Source organism: Argiope bruennichi, chromosome 3 (assembly GCF_947563725.1).
Source record: "Argiope bruennichi chromosome 3, qqArgBrue1.1, whole genome shotgun sequence".
Classification (NCBI taxonomy): Eukaryota; Metazoa; Arthropoda; class Arachnida; order Araneae; family Araneidae; genus Argiope; species Argiope bruennichi.
The window spans coordinates 129316110-129333873 of NC_079153.1; the positions used below are offsets into that span (position 1 = coordinate 129316110).

The following is a 17764-nucleotide window of genomic DNA, read 5'->3' on the forward strand; positions in this document are numbered from 1 at the left end:
TTTTGATGGATATATTGTATATTAGTTCTTTTTGAAAACTCGTAACCAAACTAAAAATTATTTATTAGTTTGTGTTTTAAGAATATTTCTGACCATAAAAAAAATGACAGTTCAAAAGGGGAATTGAAGGCATGCGTTATATTTAATTATAAAAAGAAAAGAAAACGAATATCAACTAAATAATGTCTTATTTTTTCAAAACCACTCATCCGATGAATTATGTGGCCGACAAAGATAGCTTGTAATATATAATGAATTAACAACTGCTAAATCACGCACGCGCGCGTGCGCGCACACACACACACGCACTTTACAGAATTGGGAGGGGGAACACCGCGAAATTTAAGAATTATTCCCGTTTATCATAATTTTTGTAAAATTTATGTCACTGCAATGCATTGTTAAACCTCAAAAATGGATTTCAAAATTTTTTTGAAAACACCTGCGACTATGCCATATTAAGGTGTGCCGACACAGAAAAATGAAAATTCTAAGTAAAAAAATAAATGCAAGTATAGTAGTAAGATATTAATTATATTAGACAGAAGCCAACGCAAACATAATTAGGACTAATAACTAAATGAAACCTAATTAAACTTAAAATGATACTTTATCAGAGAGAAATAAATGTTTACAAATTAAGATTAAGTTATTTTCATCAATGGGCAAATAATCCTTCACGTTTATTGAAAGTATTCCAGGACTAATGAATTTCTGATGTATACATTGTTTACAAATCCTTTTAATAAAAGAATGTTGAATTTTTTTAAATACTAACCACATCATTGGCAATATCGTCAAATTGGAATTTGACGAGATTCGGAACTCGCAACTTTCTGGATTCAAAAATTTTATTTTGATATCTATATTTAATAGAAATTTAGATTTTACTAATATTTTTATTGAAAACAAGCCGTCAAAGGCGATTTTAATTTTATCTTCCATTCTCTGAGACCCATTACGTTCAAAATTAATCCCGTATAGTGTGACCTGGAGAAATTTACATGACATTTTGGCCATTGTTTTGATCATTCTACAGTAATGTCACCATCATCAAATACGAACCTTGAAACAAGTCCAAGAAATAAACAATAAGCATGCGTTCGCCTTTTCGTAGCCTTGATCTTTGTCTCGAAAGAACATTTTCTTCCCTTTTTTTTTATTTTTTTTTTTCTTTAATTCAGAAAACGAACTGCTAATTGGAAAATAGTAAAATGCAATTGCATAAAGAAAAAAAAAAAGGAAAGTATACCACTTCAGAGTACTCTTCATGTTAAGTATTGGCCAATTTTGCAAAGCTGGACCACCCTTATGCCATCTTAAAAAGGGCTCTAAAAACAACAGAAATCCGAATGCTCCCGATACTCCTTCTTGCATTAAAAAAAGTTAAGAGTTTACTAAGGAAAAGAAAAAAAAAGAAACATCCATAGTTGTTATTTTATTTGTTTGTTTTAAAAAAGTCACAAGGAAACTTGCTTGAGCAAAATTTTGATTTTTTCTGTATTACGCATACATTCTGGAGCCCACTTACCATCGGGCAAGCTACAAGCCTAGCTTTTCCACCATGCATACGTTCGCCAAATTTTTACTTAATGGATTTCAAATATTAGACTTAAATGCTGATATAAATCTCAGAAAACGCCTTCCATTATGTCAAGGCCACAATGAAATTGTTTAAAAGCATATTGAATCTTAATAACAGTTTCTTGCCCACACTCATCCATTTATGACGTTATCGCTTTTAAACCAATCACAAATCAAACTGTAGATGATGATCGTATACAATGATGCCATTTTTCATAATAAAATAATTAATCCTAATACAAAGAATATTTAGACGATGTTTTTAAAATACAAAATTATTTTTAAATTAATTTACAGATCTAATTATTTAACTTATAAATACAATTTGTTCACATTAAATCTTCAGACCTTTTTGCTTACAGATATCTTATATCAATTGAAAAATAAAATATTTCTGATAACAGTCAATATATTATATATATATAATATTATTTTAATTTCAGTTTTAAAAACGCTTACTTATATTGATGAACGCTAATATCATGCAATTACTTGTTCAAAACAATTGATCAAAACTGGAGTTCAGAACTAAAGAAGCAGAGAGCTTCATGCAAATATTTTTTGAAGGTTTTAATTCGTTACCTTGTGGTGTCCTGATGATGCTATGCTTCGAATTGAACATAAGTAATTGAATATTATCGTGTGTAAATGTGTTGGTGAAGTATCGGGAGTTAATTTGACATCAATGACGTACCAGTCTCTTCATATATATATAAAGCATTTGTCAAATTTTAATTCATAATCGTTCTATTTTCTACGTCACGCGTACGGGGAATAAAATTGGCAGCCATATTGACACACTTCAAAACAACTATTTCTGAGAACAGTTGGCTGAACATTATTGTGTAATCCACGTTCGAGCCCAGGTGAGTTCATCCCACGTGTTAAATGCAATTACTTAATTATTTTGTATCGGTTTGAAATTTTTATGGCTTTGCTTCTTGTCATTGCGAGGTATTGATTTTGGAACTAAAAATGGCTGAAGGTTAGCCAACGGGAGAAATGTGTAGAGAAGGCCGATAAGTAATTACACTGTCAGCAAACTATATTAAGAAATTCTTCAATTATCTGATAGAAAAATAAATGGTGTAATAAAACATTGGGAATTAATTTTTCTTTATTTAATCTAATATACTTCATTGTCGACTTTTCAATCCTATTTAATATAATGTAATCTGAAGCCTTTTACTTATCTGACAATATAACTAGGTATTTCATTTGTATTGTTCAAATCGGATGCAATTCCAAATTTTTTCTTTAAACTAAGCTTATAATTCAAAAGAATAATTGAGGATATCTCGGGATTTAAATATCTTCAGTGAATGCGGCAACATTTACCGATAGATATATGGAATTGGAACATTAAGTCGTTAATTTTAATAACTTGACTTTCATCGATAATTTAACAATCCTTGCACAAGGGAATTATTCGGTCATACACACCCTAACTTAAGAGGGACTTAGCAGTGGTTCTTTTTAATAGAAAAAAAAATGTATGGGAGGCCAGTTATGAAAATGTGGCTCCTTTAGAATAAAAATACAGAAAAAAACGTGGTGTATTCTTGGTTATATATTACTGGTTGAGTGGGAAATGTTGCAAATGACATTCAACTAATCTGTAGGGATCAATTTATGTGAATTGCTATTCGTACATAATCACTTTTTTGTAATAAAATCAATATGTACTAAAGTGTAATATTTAAGCTGACATTAAAGTAAATTTCATAAAGAACTTCATTGTTTCATATTCTTCATTTTAAATGTTATTCTAGCTGAGAGATTAAAAAGTTTTATATTTATAAAAGTTCTAACCATACCGAACCTATGTAAAACATTAGTGTTTTATACACTCTTACCTTTTGTTTGCTAAAAAGATTAATTTATCAAAAGGGATAGAATAAATTTTAACAAGTTTATGATAGTTCTAACTTCATAAGATGTTGGTGAATGATGTGAATTATAAGGGCCTATTTTTTTTTTTTTTTATAAAACTAAATAAGAATTTAAACAATTTTTTAAATCATTAATACATGCAAGTGATAATTATGCCAGCATTGTAAAAATTGTTCATAGTTCAAGCCTGATTATAATTTTATTATATTGAATTGCTGTATATTTTAAGAATCTGTAACACTGTATATATAATGTATGTACATTGCATCTGCACTGTTGATCTTAGTTTGCTCATAACTGGTCTAATTTAAAGTATATACACTAAAGATGAACAAACTTGCTTGGTAGAAACAACGGCATTTATATGCTTCCAGTCGCTTTTATTAAATTATAGCCATGGCTATTTTATTGATGAGAATTTTTTTATTATTATTATAGTTATTTTATATATTTTACTTTTTTAATCAGATTTCTATGGAAGATGAAATATATTATAAATGCACTAATGTATTCTCGTCTTCCCATCTAATAAAAAAAATTATAACTTATAAATTCAAAGATATTTTTAGTTTTTTCTTTTATTTAATTTTTCTTAAACACTTTAGACTTCATTATTTATTTATCAAGACTTATGATTTTATTTAAGTTTGGGTTTCTTAGATTTACCAGGCTGTTGTGGTATTCATCAAGCTAGATTTCTATTCTAAACTGCTATGGCTACTGTCCAGGCTGAAACACTTGTCAGTCAAAGTCATAATCCTGGCAGTCCTAATAGATTAGGATTGTCTATGAATTCAAATTCCATCACAAGGTATGTTAGCTTTTCTGTTGCCATAAAAAAAATCCAATTTCAAAAATTGAAATGGGAATTGAGCTAATAAATTTTCTTAGCATTTAAATCTTGAAATTCACCAGTATATCATGGTTAAACAGGTATTAAAACTATTTTCTTTGTTAGCCAGCTTTTTTGCTCAAACTAAGACTGTGGTAATGTTTAATGTTTCTCGTTCTTCCAATTTAATATTGTCAAAAAAATTTATTTGAAATGGATTTCAAAGCTGTATTTATTAACTTTGAATTATTTCAAAAACTAGTTGTATTTCTTTAAAATTGTGATGCCAACGAGCAGTATTAAGTTTATTGATCCTAGCATCAAGATGCTAGATTATCTTTTGTCTGTTAAAATTAAATATTATCTGTATTAACTTTGTTATCTTGTTGGTAATCTTGTGTTATCTTTTAATATCTAGTAATCTTTCATAAACTTTATATATATTTTTTTCATGTGTTTACAGTTCCATGTAAATTAATGTTATTTTACTTTGATATCTAAGAAAACATCTATTAATTTTTTCTCTTTAAATTATAAGATATTGTATATTATTTATATAAAAAAAAATTGACAGTAGAGTGGGAATTCTGCTTAGTATAAAAAGCTTATTACATTTGATATAACTAATAATCTGTATTGGGTTTTATCATCATGAGGCATTTTCTTAAAAATAAATATATATTTAAAAGGACTTTGGAGAATGTAGTTCAGTATTAAGATATTTGTTCTGCAAATTAAAATGAAATCAATTTGACAGAGGATTTGAAAAGGATTTGACGTTTTGAAAATGTTTAATGTCGAGTTAAAATTGAGTGGTTAGCTAAAAGTTCATATAAATGATCATTTTTCTTTAATAAGCAGATTAAAATGAGCTTATTTAGATATTCCTTATAGATTTAAATATATTAGAAATTTATTTTTTATATCTAATGGCAAACGTGTAATATGATCTAATTACTTGCTAAGTTTGTAGAACTTTCACAAAATGTATTTATTGTATTCGCAAGTCTAATCATCAAATCCATTTTAAATTTAATGAGTTGTGGTTAAAAGAAGAAATCGAAATGTGGTATGCCTGTCAAGTTCATTTTTAATTTTTCCTCTTTATTCATTTAGAATGTTATGAACTTTAAATTTGTTTAAGTAATATCTAATGATTGAAACTTGTGGCAAGTTATTCCATCATACGTTGATTCAACTTGGTTCCATTTCAAATATTTTAAATTGTATTTGAATAAAATTAACGACCTAGATTTTAAAACTAATTCTGAAACTTCTTAAGTACAAAGATTGGTTAAAATCTAATTTAATTTTTATGCATCTTAAAAATCATGATTTAATACGTACATTTTAACGTACAAAAGATTATAATTAAACTTGCATATAACTTATACCATTAAAACCAATTACTTCTAATATTTTGTAATCTTTTTCTTCAGCCTTAAATTACAATTCAAGCTATTGAAATTTTCAAGTGGGATATTGAGTTACCTTATTTAAGTATACAAATGCAGTCATATTTAAATGCTCTGAAATTCAAAAATTGGATCTTTTCCTTAAATTTGTTAAAATATAAAGTAAATGTGATCAAAGAACACTAAAATCTTTTATTTTTTGTTAAATTCTTAATATTAATAATATGGAATTTAATATGAAATAGTAATTTCCCAATAGTAAATTTTTATATTAAAAAATAAGCTTATTAATAATACATTTAATTGATTTTTTTTTCTTTATATCTAATTAATACCTTCATATTAGTTAGTGTTGAATCAAACTGCTCGAAGCAATTCACAATTTTGCATATACGTGTCTACTTGATACAATATCTAGTCTGTAGTATCAACTATTGCATATATATATTTGAAGCTGTTACATTTACTTTTTATATTTTATTTAAAAATAATATATAATACAAATAAAATATCTGTTGGAAATATACATTTATTTTTCTAGAGATATGATGGCAGATGATATGGGATGGAAAGCAAAATTGAAATTACCTCCTAAAGATAAAAGGAAAAAAACTTCAGTGAGTAAATTATTTGTTTCAAAATTTTTATATTTAACTTTCTTAAATTATTAGTATTTAACTAAAATTTAAAATTTTAACTTTTATTTTATTGATGAAATTGGAGAATGATTTTTACTCGCAATTGATTATAAATTTACAACTCCAGTGAAGATTAAAAGAATTCTTCTGGAGTGTAAAACTTTGTAGAATTATTCTAAGTATCATTATTTAAATTTTATCCTCTAAAACTAAAGAATTAGCTCATTATGGCAGATATTTATATTGTCTATTCATTCTATATAGAATCTATTCTTAAAATTTTATATAATATCTTAAATCCTATATTCATGCATAATCATTTTTAATATAAAATTAATAATTTCCCATGACTTTAAGTTGAACATTCTTTTTGTATTAATTTTTTATGGTTTAAAAATATATAGCTTATTCTTGAGGTAAAATATAAAAATAGCTGTTATATTTTATTCTCTACATCTATATTTCTTCTTACTAGGATGTTACAGATACAAAAGGAAATGAATTTGAAGACTTCTGTTTGAAACGAGAACTATTAATGGGTATCTTCGAGAAAGGTTGGGAGAAACCCTCACCTATTCAAGAAGCAAGTATTCCCATTGCTCTCTTGGGAAGAGACATTTTAGCCAGAGCTAAAAATGGCACAGGAAAGACGGGTGCTTACATCATTCCAATTCTTCAACGAATTGATGTTACTAAAGATTACATTCAAGGTGCATATATTCATTAATTTCCTACTGACAATTTTTTAACCTTGAACTAAAATATATATATATATATGCAAGTATAAAGATTCTTTATAGTGCTTAGAAATTTTGGAAATAGTTATAGCTTTGTTCCTAAAAGAATTAATATGAAAGTTTTTCTTAAAATAGAACTTTTGTAATCTAACAAAGTGTAATTGATGCATCTTTGACGCTGACCAATCGATTTGCAAGAAGGCACAGGTTGAAAAATTGACTGGAGATGAGATTTACTATACTGATAGTATGCTCTTAAGATGTTTATATATTAATATATTAGAGCCAATTTTGAGGTAGCTTTCAAACTTTCAGCATAGTTTATATACTAATGTGTCTTTGTTGCCGAATGTCTGAACAGCATAGTTAGCAAGGTGCTAGCTTAGCATTCGCAAGACCATCCTGGGCTAGTTTTTAAAATTTTTATACTTGTTTTATTTTAGTTATTTGAAATTAACTTACTAATTTACAAATAGCTTTAATCGATGTTTTCAATAGAAAAATGTTTATTCTCCTAATTTTTGCTCTAATTTTCAAAAGAAATTTTAATTTGCATGTATTTTTGTAATTAAAAATTTAAAGATGGTTTTAATGTGTAATTTTTATTATATAAAAAAAGTCTATTCGTGTAGTTCTGGAATCGTTATTTTATTTTTAAGCTAGAAAACTGCTTATCATTTAAATTGCATGTGTATTAAATATTAATTACATTCGTAAAAAATATTTTACTTTTATATTGCATACAAAAATTACAATGGTTATTATTGTAAAAACATTGGAATCAAACTTTAGTTTGACATCTTGCACAAATGATAAACAGTAATTGTCTACAAGAGAAACATTAAAAGGAACTTTATTTAACTTCAAAAAAATATTTGTTTCTTCAGAACATGCCATACCATATCGTGTTAAAAATTCTGAACCATCTGCCTTATTCCTTAAATATTTACGTAAAAAGGAAAATATGTTTATTAAAGCCATTTGGAAATTGTTAAATTAACTCAAAATATTTTAGAAAGAAAACTAGTAAGTACTAGTCAGGGAGTGAACTTGGGTCTTGTGTGTGCTATACCGGCTGTGCTGTTCAGGCACGTGGCAATGCATTATTACTATCTAGGTTAAGCTGAAAGTTTAAAGGCCATTTTTTTTTTCTGTGAAATTGTCTCTTTAATATTTCTTGAACATCCTAAAGGATACTAACATTATATTAAATCTCATACTTAATCTTCTATCTCGAGCCCTCTTCTTGTTGGAAGTATAAAGGATTAAAAATCAATTTTCTGTTAGCTTTATTTTCAAAGAAAGTTGATTTGTCTTGATCTTTTCAGAAAAAACACCTTAAAATGTTCCCCCCCCCCTTCCTTAGGAAAGCGTACTTTGTTATGTTCTTGTTTTTATTTGTAAAATGATAAAATATTATAGCAGTTTAGTTCTGTAATATATTTATGTGAATGGATATCGTACTACAGATAAAGAATATTTTTGAAAAGTTAAAATGTTAATTCTTTATAAAAAAAAGATATATATTTTTTTGAAAAATTTAATTATGTAAAAATTATAAGTCAAATTGAATTATTTCTCTATTCAAATAGATTGTAGTTTTATGAAGGGAAATATATTTTTGTAGTTCAGAGCTTGGATTTCTTATTTTTAAATGTAATCATAACCTTTTAATTAAATTTTAAGGTACATTAAATTTTTTCATGAATCTAAAAATCGTGTAACATTTTTTAATATACATGGCTTTCTTTCAGAAACTTCACCTATAGTTTCTAGGAATTGTATATATTTTTTGCAATTTTTTTAATTAATGGCATATTAATATAACGTATATAATATGACAATTTGCCTTGTCTTATTTTTTTAACAATTATCCATTGTACAACTTTTATCTATTTGCAAACTGTTATTTCACTTAAACTCTTTTAATGAAATGCGAGCCATTTAAAATTTGGAAAAGCTGTTTCAGAAATAGGCAAATAATTAGGTGTCGTCTTTTAGTTTGTTATAATTTGATTCTAAATTATTAATTTATTAAAACAGATTTGTATCTTAAAATAATCCACAAAATTATATAAAGGGGAAAATATAAATTTTTACTTTAAAAATAAGTGCATATTTCTTACTGAATGTAGAATGTTTTTAAACTAATATCACTTTTCAGCTCTGGTAATTGTCCCTACAAGAGAACTTGCATTACAAACAAGTCAAATCTGTATTGAGCTTTCAAAGCATATTGGAGCAAGAGTCATGGTGACAACTGGAGGCACAAATCTTAAAGATGATATCATGCGAATCTATGAAAATGGTATGCGAAATTTATGATCTATTTGATTAACTAAAGTGATGGGCAAGAAGGGTCCTAATTTGTTGTTTTATCTCTAGTCCATATAATCATTGCTACTCCTGGAAGAATACTAGATTTGATGGAGAAAAATGTTGCTAAAATGGACAGATGTAACATTTTAATATTAGATGAGGCAAGTCTTATGTTCTTTAATTTTTTTTAAATACAAGTTTTTATCATAATGGGATTTTTAACAGTGTATTCTTTTTAAAAAGGCTGACAAACTCCTGTCGCAAGATTTTAAAGGAATATTAGATAAGGTTATAAGCTACCTTCCTAGTGATCGTCAGATTTTGCTGTATTCAGCTACATTTCCTCTGACAGTTGAACAGTTTATGGTAAGTTTTATATTTAATAAAATTTTTAAATTTAAAAAATTAAATAACAGGATGAAGTCTTTTTTTAAATTCTCCTTAAAATGATCTAAATATAAAGTGTTTGTTTTTATTGATTGAAATTATTTTTTAGATATTTCGCTTGAAAACAATGAACTTGTTGATTCTTGACGACTTACATATATAGGCTTGAAATATTTCTTGAAGATTTAAAATGTTTTATTTTTAGAAGATTTGACTTCAGGAATGAAATTCGATATATATTACAAGATATTTGCTAGTAAATAATATAAAAGAATTCTAGATCTTGTTATTTTTATAAATGACTTGCATCAATTAAATTCAAACTGCTTTTTAATATAAAATTCACCAATGTTGATTTTGAAGAAAAATAATTAGATTACAATAAGTAATTGATTAACAATTATTTTACTTATTAATTAAGAAATAAAAATTACTTTAATTTTTTATAAGTAATGGTAGGAAATGTTTTATATTAACTCATTTTATATATTTACTACCTTCATAATAAAGATGACATTAATTTACATAAATTATATAAGTAATTATGATTACATGAGTAATTGGCTTTAGTACTTAAAAACTTCCACCCTGAATTCCATGTAAGTGTAAAGCATTAAAATCTTATAGATTTTAGGCGGAATCGATATCTCTGTAAATTTACTGAATTTCTACTCTTGTTGGTATTTATATTTTGACCCTGTATTAAAAGGATAATGATTCATCTAAAACTAGACCTAAAAATATTTCAAGAATCTAATTTTTTCATTTCAAATTTAATGTTTATATATGTTACTGTATTTCAACACTTCTTTGATAAGTAGTTTGACTTTGTGAACTTTAATATCCTAAACAAAATTTTCTTGTAGAGAAAGCACTTGTCAGATCCATACGAGATAAATCTTATGGATGAATTGACCTTGAAAGGAGTAACACAGTATTATGCATTTGTACAAGAAAGGCAAAAAGTCCATTGTTTGAACACATTGTTTTCAAAAGTAAGTAAAATTTTACTAATCTCGTAATAGTTAATTTTTGGTTTCAAATGCCTTTACTTGAAATATCTGTCAATAGTTGCCTAATAATAAGAATCTCGTAAAAAAATCAACTTTAAAAGAATTTTCTTACTAAATTTGTTAAAGTTAGAATAAGATCGACTATATTTTAAGTACAGATTTAATATTTCGATATTAGAATTTCTATTGACTGATAATTGATAAATATTTATAGGTAAATTTGTTTGATCCAAAACACGATTTGATGTATATGTTTTGGGAACCCGGGATATTCCACTGAAAGTGTATTAAAAATTGAATTGGAATTTAAATATCTTATTTTCTGTTTTAACTTTTTTTTTTCTGTTCTTTGAACAATATTTTAAAGATTTAAATTTAAGAGACTTCAATAGCTTTTAAGTTTTAAGAAACATCTTTTAAGTTGGAGAGGGTATCTGTTACATTATTGAATTATTCAAGAAATTAATGTTTATGAACATTACAAAGTTAAGTCCTTAAAAGCGTATTAATATTGAAATTAAGCTACAAATTGCAGATATAAACAGTCTTTTAAATAGCTGTTCTTAGTATTGTATTTACCGATTTTATTTGAGAAATTGTATACTTCAGAGGCTTCAGTTTATTAAATAAGACATTTTGTTTTTGAATATAAACAAGCTTTATAAAAGTTAGTGTAATCATAATTATTTCATAGTTTTTATGACACAAACTGCCCAAAGTTTGCTTCTAAGAATTTGGTTGTGCGATTGCTTATCCAAATTTAGTATGAAAGAACTGAAGATAATTTTATTGCCATGATTTAATTTTAATGCTACAAATTTAACTTTTCTTTACTGTGCAATCATTAGACACATGTAATTTACTTCTTTCTATTTGATTTGTATTCATGGATATATATTGCAGAGATGTTTGTTATTAGAATATCTGAAATCTTGGAAGTAAATTTAAATTGAATTTTAAAAAAATTTAATATCGAATGCAATTGATTTTAGTATTAAACATGCCAATATAAAACTTCTACATACTCAAAATGAACTCCTCGTATGACAATCTGTTTTATATTGTAACTACCATAAGCGGAGACATTGGCAGGATAAGTTCTCGTACTGGATAGGTAGTAGTCTTTCGACTTCATGTTTTCTAATTGTTTATACAAGTTATGATGGTATTTTTTGTTTTTGTTTGAAGAAACAAAAGTACTGCTTCATTGAATAAAATGCTATCTATTGTTAAAAACAAAGATTTCGTTTATTACTAAAAGAATAAGTGAAGTTGCAGTCTTAGTAAAGACGATATCCAATCGGGTTATTTAGATTGTCACTCTTCATAACATTAAGATTTGAAGGAAGTACATGGTAACCAGAATAGGTGCAAGGCTATAAAAATACTATGTTTCTTATGTCTATCTAAATTTGATGCTTAAAATTACTTTGAAAGAATTGCAGAGATCAAAGATTTCATTCAAATTTAAGATAGATTCCAATACACCTCATAATCAAAGTCATTTCAATTCCAAAGATAAGTAGTGTATAAATTTTTTTAAAGAGCTGTTGAATTTTAACGTCTTTTTTTTTTTTTTTTTTAAATCTGATTTACTACTTCTATTGCTTAGTAATTTCAATTCTGTTAGTAAACATTCTTTCTGGTTATTCTTGTCTTTAAAATATTTAATTGAACTGTTTTATATTTGTAAAATCGATTTTTCAAATTACATTGCTTACTCCTTTATATGCTGGGTCTGAAGTTTTGAGTACTACTTCACAATTCTTTAGTATTCTTAGAACTTAATTTGAGTTTACTAATGAATATATATATAAAAATAATATATAAAAAAATTATTAATAGTTTTCTTTAAAACTGTATTCTGCTTTTCTCTTTAGCTCCAAATCAATCAGTCAATTATCTTCTGCAATTCTACTCAACGAGTAGAACTTCTTGCCAAGAAAATTACCGAATTGGGCTATTCTTGTTATTACATTCATGCTCGTATGTCCCAGCAACATCGTAATCGTGTCTTCCATGACTTTCGTGCTGGACTGTGTCGGAATCTGGTTTGTTCTGGTAAGTGAGATATTCTTACCTTTTTATTTAGTTATGGGATTATAAACATATTCATATTTTTTCATTTGATATAAGGTTTGAAATTACATCATTTAGATTTATTGTGCTATTAAGGAACTTCATCTTTTATATCCTTACTTTTGCTTTGTATTGTTAGATTTTTCTAACAAAAAAAAAACGTATTTAGTTTCTTATGGTAGTTCAATAAAATTCTAAACTAATAGAATAATATTTAGGTAGCTTCATTTTATTTCTGTAGCTAAACAAAAGCACTTTTTCTCTCGCTTTGTGTGTAAATTCATATATCTTCTCTATAAATTCAAAATAGATTTCAATAGCTATCATTTGAAGTAGTGTTACTTAAAATAATTTTTTCCGTTGAATTATTTTCCTAAGTAATGTTGGGAATTTAAACAATGCATCTTTCTCTATAAATAAATTTAAGACAGCATGATATAAAGTATAGGAATTTTCTTTTATCAATTCTTTCTCAAATTATGTATTTTAAGAGAAAGATAAATTGTTTTTTATAGGAATAAATAAGTTTTATATCATTTTAAGAGAATGGTCTTAAAATCTTTGCACTAAATTATATTCGATGTTAAATAAGGTATGAGGGAATAATTTGACTTAAAACATTATGCATTTTCTATTCCATAGTTTGAAATTGCTTTACAAGACTTGGTCATAATGGTATTTTATATATAAATGCTTTAAGTTATATCATTCTTCTGCAGATCTTTTCACTAGAGGTATTGATATTCAGGCTGTGAATGTTGTGATAAACTTCGACTTTCCTAAGATGGCAGAAACTTATCTCCACCGTATTGGCAGATCAGGAAGATTTGGTCACCTTGGCATAGCCATTAACCTCATTACATATGATGATAGATTTAATCTACATCGCATAGAACAAGAATTAGGCACAGAAATTAAGCCTATTCCAAAGGTAACATGCAATTTAATTTAGCACGGAATTTCCATGAAATGTTTCTTTAATATTCATTGTTAATTTTATAATTTAATGTTGGTTCAACTTTCAAGTATACGTATTAAAAAAAACTTTTGGTTTTAGTCTAAATCGCAGATTAAAACTGATTATATTTAAATTTTTAACTAATAAGGTAATCCTGTAATATTTTACTGTTATTTATAGCATATTCTGTTTAAGTGATAATGTTTCTTGCAATTACACTTTCTTCTATCGCATTTTATTACTTTTCTTCTAGTTAATTTATCAAAGGGATATTGTCCTAATCAAACATCTTTATATAAACTACTCTGTATACTCTTAATATGAATAAGAACTTAAATATGACAAAAAAAAAATTCTTGGCGTTTCTGGTTGTATCTATACATACATATTTGTTTAAAAATTCTAATTACTAGTTATTTCTTACCTTGTTTCATTTAACAGCAGTACTAATTGGTTCTATTTTGTATATTTTATATACACTAAGCTGGGTTTTGATAATCGTTAATAAGATTAGAATGTAAAATTCAAAGTCTCACATTGATAACATAACTAACTTTGGTTATAAATGCAATCTGTTTCAGATAATTTTTCTGTTGCTTATTTTAATGAATATTACTGTATTACTATCCATAAAACAGTAACTAAATTAGCACTATATATAAATTACCATTCAAATATTAATACTCATAAATTTTACAGGTCATTGACAAGAGCCTGTATGTACCAGAATTTCAAATGGAAGAGAATGAAGCCAATAACTAATAAATGCTCATAAGGTATCAAATATTTAATATTGCTCTAGATTTATACTTCTGTTTAAATATATTTCATATGTAATTAAATTGTTATTTCTAAATTCACTTTAAATAATACTTTCAGACAAGAATAATTTAATATTTTCATTTGCTTGATTTCAATACACATGTCTAATGTTATAAGTATAAATAAGGATTCTTGTCAATCAGCTTTTGTCTCTCAATAGTATAAAGTTAAAAATTTGTGCTGAACAAGACTAATATTGCCTATTACTTAAAATATTTAATGATTTGGATTGCCTATTTCTAGATAAAGGAATAATGGTCTTTGTTAAAGTTTGATTTATTGAATTCAATTAATGTAAATCCAACTTTTAATTGGTTTTTTTTTTTTTTTACATAAAGAATCTTTAATATCCAAGATTTAAGGAAGTAAAACATTTTGATTCTCAGTTGTAGCTAAAATGCCAGATTTTCTAAAACTTTTATCTTTTTAAAAACCTTTAATTCGTAACTTAAAAAATGCCCCCCCCCCTCTGTTTATATTTTGAATTTCAAAAACTAGAGGAAGGCATATTAGGTTCTGACTTCAGTTTTTGATATGTGGTTTAAAAGCCAGTTCAATTTTATGTTCTTCAGATTTTATATAAAAATAGATAGCTATTAAGAAATTATAAATGTGTTTTTTGAAATTTATTTTGACATGAAAGGTGTGCGAGTATAGGAAGATTTCAATTCAAAAATGGAAAATTTAAAGATTTTCATTTTTAACTTGACTCCTGAATTTTAAGGAATCTTCTTATTTAAGAAATAAAGTTTAAATTTTTTTAGTTATAAATGCATTCATTTTTAAACTGAAATGTATCTCAATGCAAATTAACAAGATCACGATTCATTTAGATTGACTTGATATTCAGTAGTATTCCTTTAAAAAATTATATTTATATTCCATAATGTTGAGTTGTTTAATTCTAAAATATTTTTCTTTCCTTTTTCAGATTTTTAATCCAACAGCTGTGAGATTTCTTGTGAATTCACTTTATTTCATGCAATGAACACTGGTAATTTGTCATTTGGCATAGTCTGCCAGTATTTATTTTTACTTATTTATTTTCTAATTCTGCCTATTAGGGATGGGAGGGGATTTTCCAGACTGCCAGAACTGTCATGCCAGTGACTGTCAATTCGAGAATTTCAACCTTGGTGCGTATTGAAAATAAAAATAAAAAATCATCGTAGTAGTTCACCAAATCTTCTGATTTTAATCTGTTGTGAAGTTGGCTTTCTGGTCACGGCCATAGCATCTAGTTTCAAACTGTCTTTACTGAATGTTGTGTGGCCTTTCTGCAGCAGTAATGAAATTATCTTTTTAACCAACTTGAGACTTGGCCCACAACCTTCAGGAGGGAAAAAAAATTACTCATGAGTTTTTTCACGGCTGTGTAAATATTCTGTACAGTGGGACTTCATGTGTTAAACTGGTGTCATTCTTGTAAATAATACGCCCTTCCCCGAGTTGATGATTTCATCAGCACTGTTTTCACAAACTGAGTTAATCATGTTTTGAAGAACGATCGTTTTCTTCGGAGACTATGCTCATCTGGATGGCTTTGTTTACTAGTCTTGATGGCCAATCGAATGGTTTTCACGAAATTGGATGGAAATAACTAAATATTACTCATGTTAATTTTAATTTTTTGAAGCCATTTTTTGCTCTCCAGATGGGCATTGCTCTTATTTGTAGGTTTTCTACACCTATTTTTGTAATCTAAAAAATATAATGAATCTGGTTAGACATTTCTCTGGATAATTTAATTTTTTGTTTAAGCAGCACTTTATTTTCTTAAAAATAAATGTTCACTTTTTTTCATGTGAAGATCTGAGGTTTTCAAGTGAACAATTCATTGGCCTTTATTAAAAATTTAGTTTTAACTCTTCGCCTTTATGCTTGATCCAGAGAAATGTCTACCAGTTTAGTGTACATATTATATATAAATATATTTCAAATGATGAGTGATCTCAAAGTCCTTGCACCTCTAAAGGGTGTGTTGTTATAGATCTATTAACATGGAATTAGTACGGCAACTACTCAAAATGGCCGACATGGAAACTCTAATAAAAGAATATTCAAATCATGAGATCTAGTGCCAATGAGTGTTGGTTCTGAGGACTGAACTGCCCAGAGGTCCGATTGGTGCACAATTTCCTCTGCCTGCAAGATTCTACAAAATGTGAAGCAAAATTCCTGGATATACTGCTTCAAGTGCTGCTCCAAGCTTCCCACCTTTTTGGTTGTCTTCATCTGAAGATGAGATGCTGCAAAACTTTTTTTTTCTTTCAGTTTGTAAAACCTCAGATTTTCAATTGCAAAAGAAATCGGAAACAAATCCCGAGTTTTGGTATTGTTTCCTATCTTTAACTTCTAATTTGAACTTGGCATCTGTTTCCGATTTCGTACTGAGTAAAACCCATCTGTGCCAAAATGCATAGTATTTCTCTCTATGGAATGGAACTTCCACTTAATGCGTAATTATCCTATTTTTAAAATTCATTTTGCACATGATGGTTGAGTTGGTACAAAAGCTGCGGTCCCGATCCCCCGTTAGCTTGCTCATAGTTTTACTCAGGTGTAGAGAATTTAGCACGGTTCCATCTGCTTTTGTCTAAATGAAGTGGATCACAAAAATTAGAAGAACAAATGATTCAAAAATACTTTTTGGCTTGTTTTTTAATTTGATTATTTGACTGTTTTGATCAAAATTGATAATTATACAATACAATAAATGATTCTGATTGGCTCTGTGTGTTATCATTTTTTTCTGGATATTTAATGTTTGATCTCTAACACTCACAAATAGGAAAATGCAATTTGCAAAACAAAACTAAAATTGACAGCTATAATATTGTAAACATTATTGTAAATGTCGGTTAACTTTCAGTAATTGCTACCCGAGTCATTTATTAGATGCTATAATTTTTAGATTAAACTTTTATAGTTATAGGGTGGGGTAATCACTAGTTGAATATTAAATGGTTTCTCAGTAGCTTGTGATCATAATTTAGATTTTAAGTACACATTTAAATTGATTCAAGTTGGAATTTCTGTATTAAAGTTGATTTTATTATGCTGTAGATGACGGTAAATAGGTATAAA

At 27.0% G+C, this 17764-nt stretch overlaps 1 protein-coding gene across 3 annotated transcripts; it reads left to right on the forward strand.

The window, feature by feature from the left end:
• Positions 1–2140: 2140 nt before the first annotated feature.
• On the forward strand, positions 2141–17408 carry LOC129963115 (ATP-dependent RNA helicase me31b-like). 3 transcript variants are annotated; one of them, XM_056077193.1, is made up of 12 exons: positions 2141–2450; positions 4124–4288; positions 6266–6341; positions 6838–7072; positions 9264–9407; positions 9485–9579; positions 9662–9784; positions 10672–10800; positions 12699–12879; positions 13617–13828; positions 14555–14631; positions 15609–17408. In XM_056077193.1, exons 2-11 carry the CDS (start codon positions 4191–4193, stop codon positions 14615–14617), a joined length of 1356 nt encoding a protein of 451 aa, XP_055933168.1. In that variant the 5' UTR covers positions 2141–2450; positions 4124–4190; the 3' UTR covers positions 14618–14631; positions 15609–17408. The 3 variants fall into 3 exon arrangements, with proteins under 3 accessions (XP_055933168.1, XP_055933167.1, XP_055933169.1); XM_056077192.1 differs by having other exon boundaries at positions 4138–4288; XM_056077194.1 differs by lacking the exon at positions 4124–4288.
• The last annotated feature ends 356 nt before the right edge of the window (positions 17409–17764 follow it).